Raw genomic sequence first — 13047 nt, 5'->3', positions numbered from 1 at the left:
GGCTAAGGAAAAAAGTTTCTTATAACACAAACAGCAAAAGTTTAATCTGAACAAAATTCTCCTGTGCCTTGAGAACCAGAACATCAAAGGAGCCAATGTTGAAATGAAAGCCTGGACTGTAGATGTGTAGAGAGACACTACTTTACTCATATGTTACCTCGACCTACACAGCTTATAGGCGAAGACAAGGCACAGACAGTTTCATCTGTGGTCGGGGGAATCAGTCACAGTGATGTCTTCATGTGGTTGCAGGAGGAAGATAGAAATGATAAGCTATTTCAGCCATTCTGATCTTGAGCCAATCCTCACATTTCCATGAGGCAGGGAAGTGAGCAAAGCTTTTTAGTTTAGATTGGGAGAAAAAAAAAAAAAAGTAGGTCTGATGTATGGAGAGGAATCCAGGCTGTCAGCTTTAAAATAAGCTATTGGATGCACTGTGGGGAGAAGTGAAGTAACAAGGAAAGAGTGTTAGGAGATTCCCACAAAAAAGCAGGCAGTCAGCATAATACAATTTCTAGGAGAGCTAAAATACACGACAATAGTAATACCCACAGGAACCACTGGAGAGCAAGACTTAACGTGCCAGCATCATGAGAATGAAGAAAGAAGAGCAAAAGGAGGCTAACAAAATTTGTATAGACACCATGCTCCAAAAGTTGTGGGAATCTCAACTGCCTCTTAGAATTGAGGCAGAGTTACCTAATTAGGTACCTAATGCAGAAAAACAACTTGTGGCCTGCTAACAGAGAAGTAAAGACCACCTCTGACTTTGGCTAGTGAGCTTAGCAAACCTAATGCTTCAGAGACAGATTTTAGGTTTGTCTGTTTTTTGTTTTAAGAATATAACTCTAAGTTTAAGCAGTTCCTAGAAGGTTGAGAGCCTGATAGGGGGCCTTAGCTTCCACAGGCTAAGAATAAAGTGATCATAAATGCAAAGCAGATTGTGCTTATACCTCCTGCCCCAAATTTCAGTCTTTAGGAGAGGGGCTATGTCATCTATATGAACAACAATTAACGCAAAGTTTCCCCTGTCCATAATTAGGTTTGACAAAACACTATCTAACATCATAAGCACCTGATGCAACGAGATTAGATATTTGTGTTTGAAGTACAGAGAACAGAAAGATGTCACTGTCCCATCTTTTGTACTTTGGAAGAGATCCCAAAGCCATTAGGATCAAAAAATGAAAATGCTGAAATAAGTATACTCAAGCATTTGCCAGCAAAAGCAATAAACCCTTTTTATGGCTCCCTGAGGAAATGGGGGACATAATCAAGTACTAAGTATCACCAAGATATCTATGTTGACATTTTCTGTTTCGTGCAGGCACATGTATAATCAGAGTATGCTGCAATTATATTTTGTTACTGCAGCTTAACAAGCAGATCATCATTAGGAAATCACTCACTAACTCTTCAGTCATGCAGTGCTGAGGAAAAGATTAATTTTATATCTACGTATCTCTGTAAAAGATAATCAGAAAGAGATTGTGTGTGTGTATACACATTGCTTTAACACAAGTGAACATGGTTGAAAGAAGGTCAAAAGTCTCCAGATATAAAAATGAAATTCATAAACAAATTTTTGCCAAGTCAGACATACTACTGTGCAGAGACCAAAAGCAATAAAGCTTAACCTGAAACAGTGTCCTGGCACTCAGTTACCTATATAAAAGTCTATTCCAGATTTAACATTATTTCACACAAAACACATCTTCAAAATACCCATCTTCTTCCAAGAATGATTCATTGTAACCCGTGTCTGGTGGGGATACGTTCCCTGTAAGACACCAGTATTGCAGACAGGAATGACAAAGCCACACCTTTTATGCTGTGCAGCAGTATAAAGGTGACTGTCAAAGTATAAGTCTTCAAGACAAACTGAACAAGCAGAAGTGCCTGCTTGAATTTTGTGAGCCAGGAGAGGATGCTACAGCCAGCCCTGCCAGGCATGTCTTGTGGAAGGTCACTTACAGTCAGCCTCCTCTTCTCTTAATATGTAACATTACATAATAATAAATTAAAATACCAAAGATAACCCAGGAGAAACAATCAGGTGGCACTTCCCCAACAGAAATAAACCTTTACACCAGTTTTCTTCTTCCGTGTTATTCTTGTATTTTCCAGACAGTGCAAAACTGCGGTGTAGCCCGTGATGCCAACTCCACGCCTGTGAATACCCTTTCCTCCCAGCTAGCCAGGGAGCCCTCTGTGTTTGCTACTTTGAACTCCTCTAGGGAGCCTAACTTCTAAAGGATACTTTGAAAGCATCAATTACACAGCAAAGCTAAAAGCCAATTAAAATAAGTTGGTATTTCAAGCCATGAATAACCAGTTTAAATATAGCATCTAGTAGCAAACACAAATACAGCATGAACTGTATTCTCTCTCAACCACTTTAAGCTATCAGCTTCATTGCTCCTACACAGAGAAGCAAACACAGTATCAGCAAGCCAGAACCTAAGTAAGTCTTTGGTGAATTGCCATTACATGGAAAAGCCAATCCAGATCACTTTCAAAGATGCCCATATGAAGCCTCTACTTCTCCAAATGTAATTTTTAATACTTCACACTAGATAAAAGTAGAGTTTGTAGTTCACCTACTTAATCAGCCAGATCCTGAGACTGCAAGTAACAGTGCTGGGTATACAAGGAATGTAAATACATGATCTCCATACTCAGCAGAGTTTTGGAAGGGACAAGTGTGAGGTTTTCTTCAGCAAAGACTGTAAAGCAAGTTCTCTAACTGCAGCAGAGGGTGGATTCTGTGGCTAAACATTAACAATTCACTCACTAAGAAGGCATTTTAAGAAGAGTCAAGTTGTCTCATGGATAAGGAAAATCTTTTCAGAGTAAGGCCATTACACAATAAGTAAGTACAAAGAAGACTGACACAAAGGAATGAGAAATAGGAAGGATTGTGCAGCAGTAAAACAACAGCAGAGAGGCATATGGCATTTAAAATGCAGGTCCCCCTTTCACTACTGAAGGACTTGATATCAAGTGCTAAGAAGTGTATGTGTGGGGGAAATAATTTCTTAGAATTGGTGTGGAAGCAGATAGCATTCATTCTAATGGATTCTGAGTGAAAACCAAAAGCTAGTCATATCCATGTGGGACACTTGCTATTTTTAAACTATCATCAGTTATAACATCTTTCTGTTAGTATCTCATATTCAAAGCAATGGCAAAGGTTAACAGCAGTTTTCATATTTAATCCAATTCTTGAATTAATGGAACAGCCTCCAAGCCTCAGAAGCAATAACTACATTCACAGTGTGTTGGCACTGCTCATGGACACGGCGTGTCCTGCTGCAGAGCTGACACAGGGAAGGCTCTCACACGAAGGTGACACCAAGCCACACAAGCAGCTTTCTCTTCAGATAGCTACTGATGGGAAGACATGCAGGTGCACACACCACGCTTCCAAAATCAGCCAGCACATTGAAGACTGTCATCTTATGCATAGACAAGTTAATTGCATTTTAGAATACATTTGTACCATGCTCCTTTGTTTCCACCCCTTTTTTTAAGAATAGTCCCCCAACTTCATAGTAAAAGAGCAGGTGAACATGTCAAACTTACTTTTTAAAAAATCTCCTCAATCCTAACTTATTTTTTTAAGTCTAAAGGAGAAGTGAAGACAGCTATGGAAAGACATGGCATTCTGATTAAGCAGACCACTTTATTTAAATATTTCCACAAAGCCACCCCACCAAGACCCACAGCTTTGCTGTTCAAGCTCCCCCCTCAAGGAGCTTGCAAGGTAACAGAGGAGGAATCAGTAATATGCTCATAGTGTGCACTTACAATATGCAACAGGTATCTGAGTGCCTTCAGCTGCCTTTAAAGCCATCTACTACAGACCTATTTCAACAAGGAAGAGGCATTTTGAAAAAAGCTACAAACAGAGAAAGTGGCAGCTGTGGAAAAGTAGCCCGGACTACAGCAGACCTGCAAGTCCCACCAGTGTGGCATTAGGGCCAGGACCCTCCTGTGGCAGCAGATCTACCCCATTGCTGAGCCATCAGGGGTAGCAGTGTAGCCAAGCCCACGGACACTCCTGGCAGCAGCACTGCATCCACAAGAGCTCTGCCAGGAGAGGGGTGTGATCTTTCTCCATGTATCACACACACACATCTGCATCAAGAGAAATGAAGAGCTTACACCCAGCCTTTGAAAATGAACATGGAATACCAAAGCCATGAAAAAAGCACAAGAAACCACATATCTCCTCTGGCTAAGAACACAGTTCATCTCCTCAACTTTAATTTAGAGGGAGCCTTCAACTCCTTCTCCCCAATAAAAGAAAAAAAAACCGCAACAGTTTCTTCCACTATAACTCCCAAGGGCCTTAAGGTACTTCTAAAGTAAAGTGAATTGTATGATTTCAGGACATGGTAAAAAAAACCCACAAACCAACTGTTTCCTACAATTTTGCTTTTCTCCCTTCACACAGTTAATTGCAGGCTGAAGTGCTTTTTAACAGGGGAGAAAAAAGCAGTGCATTTTAGCTAAATTACCTCTCTCTGGTAGACAGAAAAGATCTGAACTGCTGAGAATGACTATGTATTCTTTACAACACTAGTAAAAAACCCTTCGACATAAATACTGTTCTAAAAAAATTGCTTGTATCACATTATTTCAATGTAGACACCACTTAGTCTAAAGCAGGGCGAGAAAGGCTATATTCAGTATTTAATGGGGATAAAGCTTTAATCCTGAGTCACAAATAAGTACTCTGTGCTGGGGAAAAAAAAAAAAGTAAGTCTACAAGCTGGTATTTATGGCTGTCAGCATGGAAACAACAGACTTGAGTTACATACTGAGGTTGTCTCTTGAACACACAGGGGCAGCTCAGCAGCCCTGTGCTGGACTCAGAGCATTTTAGCACGTAAGCAAGGAGAGAGCATCTGTGGTACACAACACCTGTTAAAGACCTAGATAGGAACTGCAAAATATTTTACTTTTGGCCCCTAATAGGCTGAGATACATAGTTCTGGACTGCAAATTGCATCCTCTTTCTTTTCTAATAATGGTGGAGCTGAGGTTCCTGCTTCACATATCTGGTTTCTAAATCAGTCGAGGGTGAAGCTGCCACCTCTACCCAATGGAGAGAATGGTTGTACAGATAGCAGCAGATGGGGGTGGAAATAGCTCCCTACCAGAAGCAAGGAAAAGGTTTCACCCAACTCTCTAAGATATTTTGAACTACTCTGCAGAGCCAATTGGTATGGGAGGCCAACTTTCAGAAGGAAGGAGTGGGGAAAGGGCTGCTATGCAACAACAAAGTGAGATTTGTGGGGACTGAGGACACAAGAGGATCATAGCTAGCTGAACCATGACAATTTTCAGTCACAGGGAATCAAGCCCAGAGCTATCTTTGTGCGCTGCAGGAAACCATCCCGGCTTGCAGTCAAAGGCCAATCCCCTGAGAAGGGAGAGTTTGAGTAAGTCAGGGGCAAGGCTTACATCTGTTTCCAGTTGTGTCAGGAGCACACACAGCAGAAGTCTAGAGTTCTCTCTAGTCACTCTGTTAGTGAGCCCAGGACACACAGTACTTAAGAAAGGTTGCACAGATACACCTAAATGCTGCCCAGAGCTGGTGGTACAGGTGACCCAGAAGCAACTTCCTGCTGTGTGGATAATTGCTTTGGGTGAAGGCAATTTCAGCGTTCAGGTGTTCTAATGTTTCTATGGCACAGGAAGTGAGAAAGAACTATTAAAGATACACTACAAAGGAATACACAGCTATAACCACTTCTGTTCAGCACAATACTTTTAAATTAAATATCTAAAAGAACAGTATCTGAACTGTTCAAGCTGTTTGAATGACCAATTACAGTTCATTACAGAAAATTTACAGTGCAGTATTGTGAAATCCAGAGATAAGATTACGCACCAGTTGCCACACAGATTTTTCTTAACACAGCCAAGGAAACTTTCCCTGTCACTTTTCTCTGGCCATCTTTAAAACAAAGCCCTACTTTACCAAACAAAAAGGAGGCAGGTGAAAATCCAGACCTGATCTCTCCCATTAACCTCTTCCCAAAAACATAGACGCCAAAGACTAAGTAAAGAAGCACCAAGATGGGGACACCATCAGCACCTGAGAAGTAATTTTGGGCATCCTGTTAGACTTGATAGCTTTTGTATACTCCCTCACCATCTCCTTTTCCATTTCCTCATTTGCGCCAAGAGCAGAAATTACTAGAGTAGCTGCAGATGCTCTGCATCTACAGATCAGATCAGTCCTTGTGTTCTTTCAGGGAGAATCATTGGAGGACCTGTACAGAGACATATTTCTATTGCAAAATAGCAAAGAAAAACTGGAAGTGGTTCCAAGAGAAATATTTTGAAGGGGAAGAAGGAAAACCTCAAGCTCCTACAGGGCCAGATAAGTGCAACACTAACCTGTCATGGAACCACCTCACTCTGACTACAAGCTTGTGTACCACATATGGGTTACCTCCTCTCAGCTCAGCACACTCCAACCAACCCAACCAGAGCACTCACGCAGGAGCAGAAGGCAGGCAGGCGTGTGAGCTCTGTGGTATTACAGATCTGCCATCTGTTTGTGATAACTTTCTAATTCAGATGAGAATTACAGTACATGCAGAGGAACACCTTTCCCCTTCAGCCTCCGTGTGGTTCCTACAATTACACGGTGCTTCAGAGCAGTACCAACTTTAACAGCCAGGTATGTCACCAAAGGCTTCCTCACACAAAAGAAATCCAAGTTGCCATTTCTCTCTTCTCTGGCTTATGCCATGATCAGATGGTATTCTGGTGTTGGTTTGATAGAACTTCTCATGAAGATGAAGTTAACAAACATAAAAATGAACTAATTTATCTTAATTAAATACACTGCCCTTATAAAAACAAATTAACAAAACCCCCAAACCCACAGTAACAACAACAAAACCCTAACCTACACAAACAAAGCAACCCAAATGCACGGTCATGAGGACTACAGATGAATTGTACTCCAAAGATATTTCAGAAACACCAGCAATTTATAAGCTATCCAACTACCCCTGCCTGAAGAGCAAACTTGAAATACATGTAGGTTAATAAAAGCTATATAGCATTTCTTCTAAATTTCTCTCACAAGAAGAATTTATAGTTTTTCCACCCAGTCACGGGCCATAAAGCAAGCTCATAGAAAAGATTTGTATTACAATTAAAACATACTGAGCAGCCAAAAAAATTGAGCAATACTTACCTTAAAAGCCTGTAACAAAGTGATTTAAAATAATATTCGGGAAGAACAAGCAGGTTGCCAGAGAAAGGATAATGTTCTCAAAACTGGGTGCTCAGTTATGATCCTAAACCTAGTATTAGGAGGCTTATGCCAAAGGGGCTTATTAAAAACCAAGACTAACATTATTTTGCTGGCAGTGGAGATGAGTTAGGTCATCTCTAGCATGAGTAGATAGATACTAGAATTCTAACAGAGAGCACTGCAGCCAGATGAACTAAAAATAGACCTTTTCTGTATATTACTCTGTGGATACAGAAACTTAGTCTGATACAGAGTATTCCAGAACAGATACAATGTTACAGCTTTTCTCTCATTTGTGTTCCACAAAAGGTAATCTATTCCTCTTCATAGATTCTTTTTCTTTCACTGTACCCAGGTTCAGTTTGCTTTTACTTTTCTCTGCAGCACTAGCACATGTGGCCCCCCGACATTCCAGAACAACCCCACGGACAAGCAGGTACCTGATGGGACTGACACCTATGCTGATTCATGGGTGTCCAGTTGCCTGAATTATCACTTATGAAAAGGGACAAAGTAATTGCCTACTGGCAGTGATACCACTGGATCTGCTGGGAAACATCTACATATCCAGACAGCTGCCTCCTAAGGAGCAGAGTACCAGGGGCCACCACCACTTCCCACCCTTAAGTCCACCCTGAGCTGTCCAGGTGCACGGCCCATCACGTCCTGTTGCTCCTACCACACGGTGATGCTTCTCAGCAGAGAACCAAGAAGCCTGCAAAACTAAGTCGCCAGTGAACCTCTTCAGGACAAACATGTCTCGGAACACTTCATCCTCCAACTCAGACCAATGCTAAGAAAAGCAAGCATCACAGTCATTATCACAAGTTGAAATACATGTGTCAACAAAGTTTCAATTCCTTAATTTCTCTTTTGTGGATTGGTGTTTGCTCGCATTGTATTGGATTTTTTAATTGCTCCATAATAACTTGCATTAGCAATATTAGCAATACTGTTGCTGGAGCAGCTGATATTTGCTAGTATTTAACTTCCACAGAGCAGCACCTTTGTTGTAGTTTCAACACTAGAATTTAATTGTATTTTGCACTTTATAAGCTAAATAGATACTTGTGCTTTTAGGACTACAAACTGGCATATTGCCTTATCATTTTGTGTTTAAGGCAGACCAATCAAACATATGCACTTTAAATACATATATAGTTTTTTTAAAAGTGCATTTCTTAGATAGCAAGTTATCAGCAAAATAGAAACCCATCTATCAGTTTAACTGCTGTCTTTTAAGCAACAAGGAAGGAAGAGGAGACTTAAACCCAGTTATCAGAACTATAACAGAAAGTTACTATGGCACTTGCTGTGTTATTCTTTTCCCTCTAGAGAAAGTCTGCGAAATGCTTAAGTGAAGCCAGGTCTCAGCAGAGCTTTACCAGAATGGAGGCGAATCATGTTAGGTAGGAACTGAACTCGCTAAATACATTTCCTGGGATATTTGCCATGACAAGGCAAGAGTCAGTTTGTTTGGGGGCAGAACACCATGTATTTTGATATAATAAGGGGACTCATTTAGAAGGCAAGTGTATTGAGGAATGATCTATGAAAGCAAAATTATTGAGGAATGATCTATGAAAGCAAAATTATTTAAGTGAGGGCACACCTAGAAAATGCAATAGTTTGAGCCAATTACTCTTTTTTGGATGCTGCCAGTGGGGCTGAAAAGACATAGCATAGTGCCTTTCCTAAGACAAAATTTCAGCACTTGTACATCAAACTGGGAACCTAACACCCCTTTCACAGATCAGGAACTGTGTGTTAAAGCAAACTAATTTGAGTTTAATAAGAGGCAGAATGCCTCCAGTTGAACAATTTCTCATTTCCCATGCAGCTCATCAAAACACAAACCCAAATGCCCTTGATGCCCTGACACTTGTATTGCATGCATTAGCACACCCACATACACAAGATTTTCAGCATAAACTAAGCCACTGAAATGATCGTAAAACATCATAAATGAAGTTTCCAAAGGTGACAACACTAGGGTAATACCTAAACACCTTCAATACCACCTTACCCTGTCTCTTTTCCAATCAATACAGACAGTTAATCTACTGTCTCCTGGGCACTCTTCAGCTGCTAAGCATTATCATGCCAACGCATAACTTACTTACATGCCAGTTGTTAATTTGTTGGTTTTCAGCAATGAGCATATGTAAAGTACACAGCAATGCAGCAAGGAGATCAGTGACTAAGAGCAAATTGGGATGGTTTAAGAGAAGCATCAGCAGAGGAAAATTCCACTGCTTTGCAAGCAGTCACATAGCTCTCAAGAGCAGTAGTAGTCATCGCGGAGGAAACGCTTCACTTTCCCCCTCCCCTCGAGTGCTGAATTTCTCATGTATGTTTACACTCAATATGCTTATCCCGATCAACATCGGGCAGGTGTTTCACATGATTCAGCAGGAACAGATTCTGCTGGCGCAGGAGAAGAAGTGCCCTCGGCACTTGTGGCAGTAGCCAATCACCAGCAGACAAATAATTTTTCAAATGGATGGCTGCTCTTCAGCGCAACCCACTACGCTCTGCGTAGCAAACTGCGCAGCGAATACAACCGTGGCTCTGCGTCCCCAGTTCAGGCTCACCTGCCGCCCTCTGCGCCAGGCATTCACAGCACCAGGGAGAGCAGACCAGCACCATTAACATTTTCCAGCAGAACCCGGCTCCTCTGGACCATCAGCCCCACATCGCAGGGGAGACAGACAACTTCTCCTGAAGGATTTACTGTCCCTTTACTCATATCCACCGAGGAGAGGGGCCTGGAGTGGGCGAACTCAACTCAGTACAGCCCTCGTTCCACGAGGAGGGCTCGGGATGAGCCGCGAACAGTGTCGGGGTGTCTGGTGGCACTGCGGTCAGCCAGGATCCGCAAACGCGGGCCGCCAGTGACAGCAGGGCGCCGACAGCCAGGGACCAAACCCGGAGGCTAAACACGCTCCTTTCCGCGCTGTGCGGCCACAGCACGGCGAGGACAGCGCGATGGCGCTTTCCAAAGTCATCGCCGCGATGACTTGCACGGCTCCGCACTCCATGCTGCTGAAGTGTACTGCCGGCCAGCTGCCTTTCTGCAGCGGGAAGGGTCACTGGAGTGCTGTCCCCGGCAGCACGGCCACGGCGGTGGGGCGCACCTTCCCGCAGGACAGCGCTCCGCTGCCGCACGGGAGGCTGCGGACCGCGTGTTCCCCCTCAGTGTCCTTCTGTCCCCAGCCCCAGGAAAAGCACCGGCGAGGGGAGGGGACCCAGGAGCACCGGCGGAGACTGTCGAGCTCTGCGGCGAGGGGCTCCCCCTGCCCGGGGCTTGGCCTACCCGGGCGCTGCCGCCCGCCAGCCGCAGCGGCTCGGTGCTCCTCCGGCGGCACGGAGGGGCACGGCCGGTACCGGGCCCGCCGCCACCCCCGGCCCCTCCCGGCACCTGCCGGGGCTGAGACCTGGGGCTGAGGCGCGGGCGGTGCCGCGGCCCCGGCGGGACTCACCGTAGATCATGGCCAGGCCGGTCTCGTGGAGGAAGCGGACGCGGCGGTGCTTGAAGAGCCAGATGGTGAGGATGGTGAGGGTGAGGAGCAGGATGAAGGTGAGCAGGCTCACGCTGTCCTGCCGGTGGCTCTCCTCCGCCTCCTTCTCGGTGGCGAGCTCCTCCATGGCGCTGCTGCTGCTGCTGCCGCCGCTCCGCTCCGCCGCTCGCAGCCCCCCGGCCGCCAGCAGGAGCAGCAGGAGCAGCGGGAGCCGGCGGCGCAGGGACTCGGCCATGGCTGCGGGAGCCGGGATGTCGCGGTGCCCCGTCTCACTCCGGCGGCGGCCCGCGGGCACTGCCCACCGCCCGCCTGGCTGGCGGGGGAAGGAAAGAAGGACGGCGAGAGGGGCGACCCCGGCGCGCAGGAGCCCGCCCGCCGCCGCCGCCGCCTCCCCCAGCCCCTTAAAGGCGCAGCCCCGCCGGCGCTCGCCTCGGCCGGGCAGCGAATGCTGGTTCGCCGTGAGGACGCAGTGTCGCTGCTTCTCCAGTTCCCGGCCCGGCCTGCCCCGCCCGGCGGAGGTGAAGGGGTGGGTGGGATTTCCCCCCCCGCCCCCGCGGGGCTGGTTTTGCTCCGGGAGCTCCAGGTGCCGCCTCGGCGGCGCGGGCAGAGCTGCGGTGCCGGTGCCGCTCTCCCTCCCCGCGGTGAAAGTAGAACCTGTGAGCGGCTCTGACACCGGGGCGGTGTTGGAAATCATCACCCCAGAGACCACCTTGCCAACTTGAAGGTTTTCATCCAGGTACATCCTACTGGACATTTGCTTTTAGAAGGCAAGACAATTGTAGGAAATGAATAGAGAGCTAGTCAGCAATTTTCACTTGAAATCTTTTTCTTTTCAGTAAAAAACAACATATGTTTACTGTTTTAAAAATAATCTCAATTTAAGGGAAGGAAAGAAAAGTCACTTTTTGCAAGCAACCCCAAATCAACACTTTCTCCTTTAGTTTTTTTTTTTTCCTTAAATGAATCGCAACACCTTTAAAAGATGAAATACTGAGTAATGAAATTGTTTGGGTTTAAAGAAATACAAACAGCTGTAAAACTGGGTTTGTTTTTGTTTTGGGGGTTGGTTGGTTGGTTTTGGTTTTTTGTTTTATCACCTTCGGCAGGAGGGTGCTTTGCCTTTGGCTACCAGAGGAACACCCCCCAGCTTCCAGTGGTGGTGTAAGCAATGCTGATATTTCTGCTCCTGGGGCGTTTCTCCCAGAGTTGTTACTTTCAGTCACAACATCTAACGTGTATTTATCCATTATTTTGCATAAAAAGAAAGCACAACTACTTTGGCCACGTGTTTAATTAGTTACATGCTAGGTCTTATCTCCTTTAGTGATGCGCTCTTTCTTAACATCGTTGCCATGTTTCTGTAGTTGTTTATTAGGGTGCTCTAGTTACAAGAAACTTTTTTCTCCTGCTAATGAATCTGAAATTGTCTTTGTGTCATATGCTATTGTTTAGGAATTCCCTTTTATATATATTTCAAGATGACAGCTATGTAAATCTACACTTCTATTTATATGTAGTCCTTTTAAATATGGTATTTACGCAAACTCTTCTTAAAAACCTTAAAAATCCAGTGTAATTAGGTGCAATTATATTTAATATTTGATTGTGCAGGGCTGAAAGTTTACTTTGATAGTGCCATCATTTGTAAACCTCTTAGAGATGAAAAGCAGTAATTTCCCTTGAAGACCTTAAACCTATGAGAACCATTAAAAATTACTGCCTCAAGACTGACTTATGTTAAATCTCACATTCAAAATTAACATTTCTGGTACAATAAGAGCATTATGCCACTAAATATTTACTGTGTATCTTTAGGATATACAATCTACATACAATGTAACATATACCTTTAGGATATAACAACCTACAGGCCTCACAGCAGACTAGAGTTTTGCACTACCGTGCTAAGTATGTGTAATGCTAATAAAGTTGTAAAATTAAAAACTGAGTAGCAATAACAGGCTCTCCTCTGGGTCTGGTTTTTATGTGCTGCATAGTGCTGGGCAAAGTCTGTCACTAAGTGATGCCTCTTTTTAAGGAGACAGTTTCCATGTATATTGTAATTTTATCCACCTCTCAGCTGAGCTGCAGTCAGGGTCTTAAATTACTTTCTGCAAAGCCTTCCACCAGTAACCTGTGTTTTATTCTTCAACAGTTCTCTGCATACTATGCCTCTTGCTCTCCAGGCAACAATGAGAAATATCCAGGCAATTATTTTAATACTTAATGATAATAGACAAA

The 13047-nt window shown here is 44.2% G+C and overlaps 1 protein-coding gene across 3 annotated transcripts in view; it reads right to left on the bottom strand.

Moving 5' to 3' along the window:
• SLC9A7 (solute carrier family 9 member A7) overlaps positions 1-11174 on the bottom strand; it is an 80624-nt gene extending 69450 nt beyond the window's left edge. The window contains exon 1 of one of the 3 annotated variants that reach the window (XM_032100252.1): positions 10768-11174. In XM_032100252.1, the coding sequence (XP_031956143.1) occupies positions 10768-11041 (274 nt within the window). In that variant the 5' untranslated portion in view covers positions 11042-11174. The remainder of the gene's footprint in view (positions 1-10767) is intronic. The other 2 variants (XM_032100250.1, XM_032100251.1) reach the window with 2 other exon arrangements.
• Positions 11175-13047: the final 1873 nt, after the last annotated feature.

Source organism: Corvus moneduloides, chromosome 2 (assembly GCF_009650955.1).
Source record: "Corvus moneduloides isolate bCorMon1 chromosome 2, bCorMon1.pri, whole genome shotgun sequence".
NCBI classification, from domain to species: Eukaryota; Metazoa; Chordata; class Aves; order Passeriformes; family Corvidae; genus Corvus; species Corvus moneduloides.
Note: the sequence above shows the minus strand (reverse complement) of the source record. Positions and strands in the feature narration are given on the sequence as shown.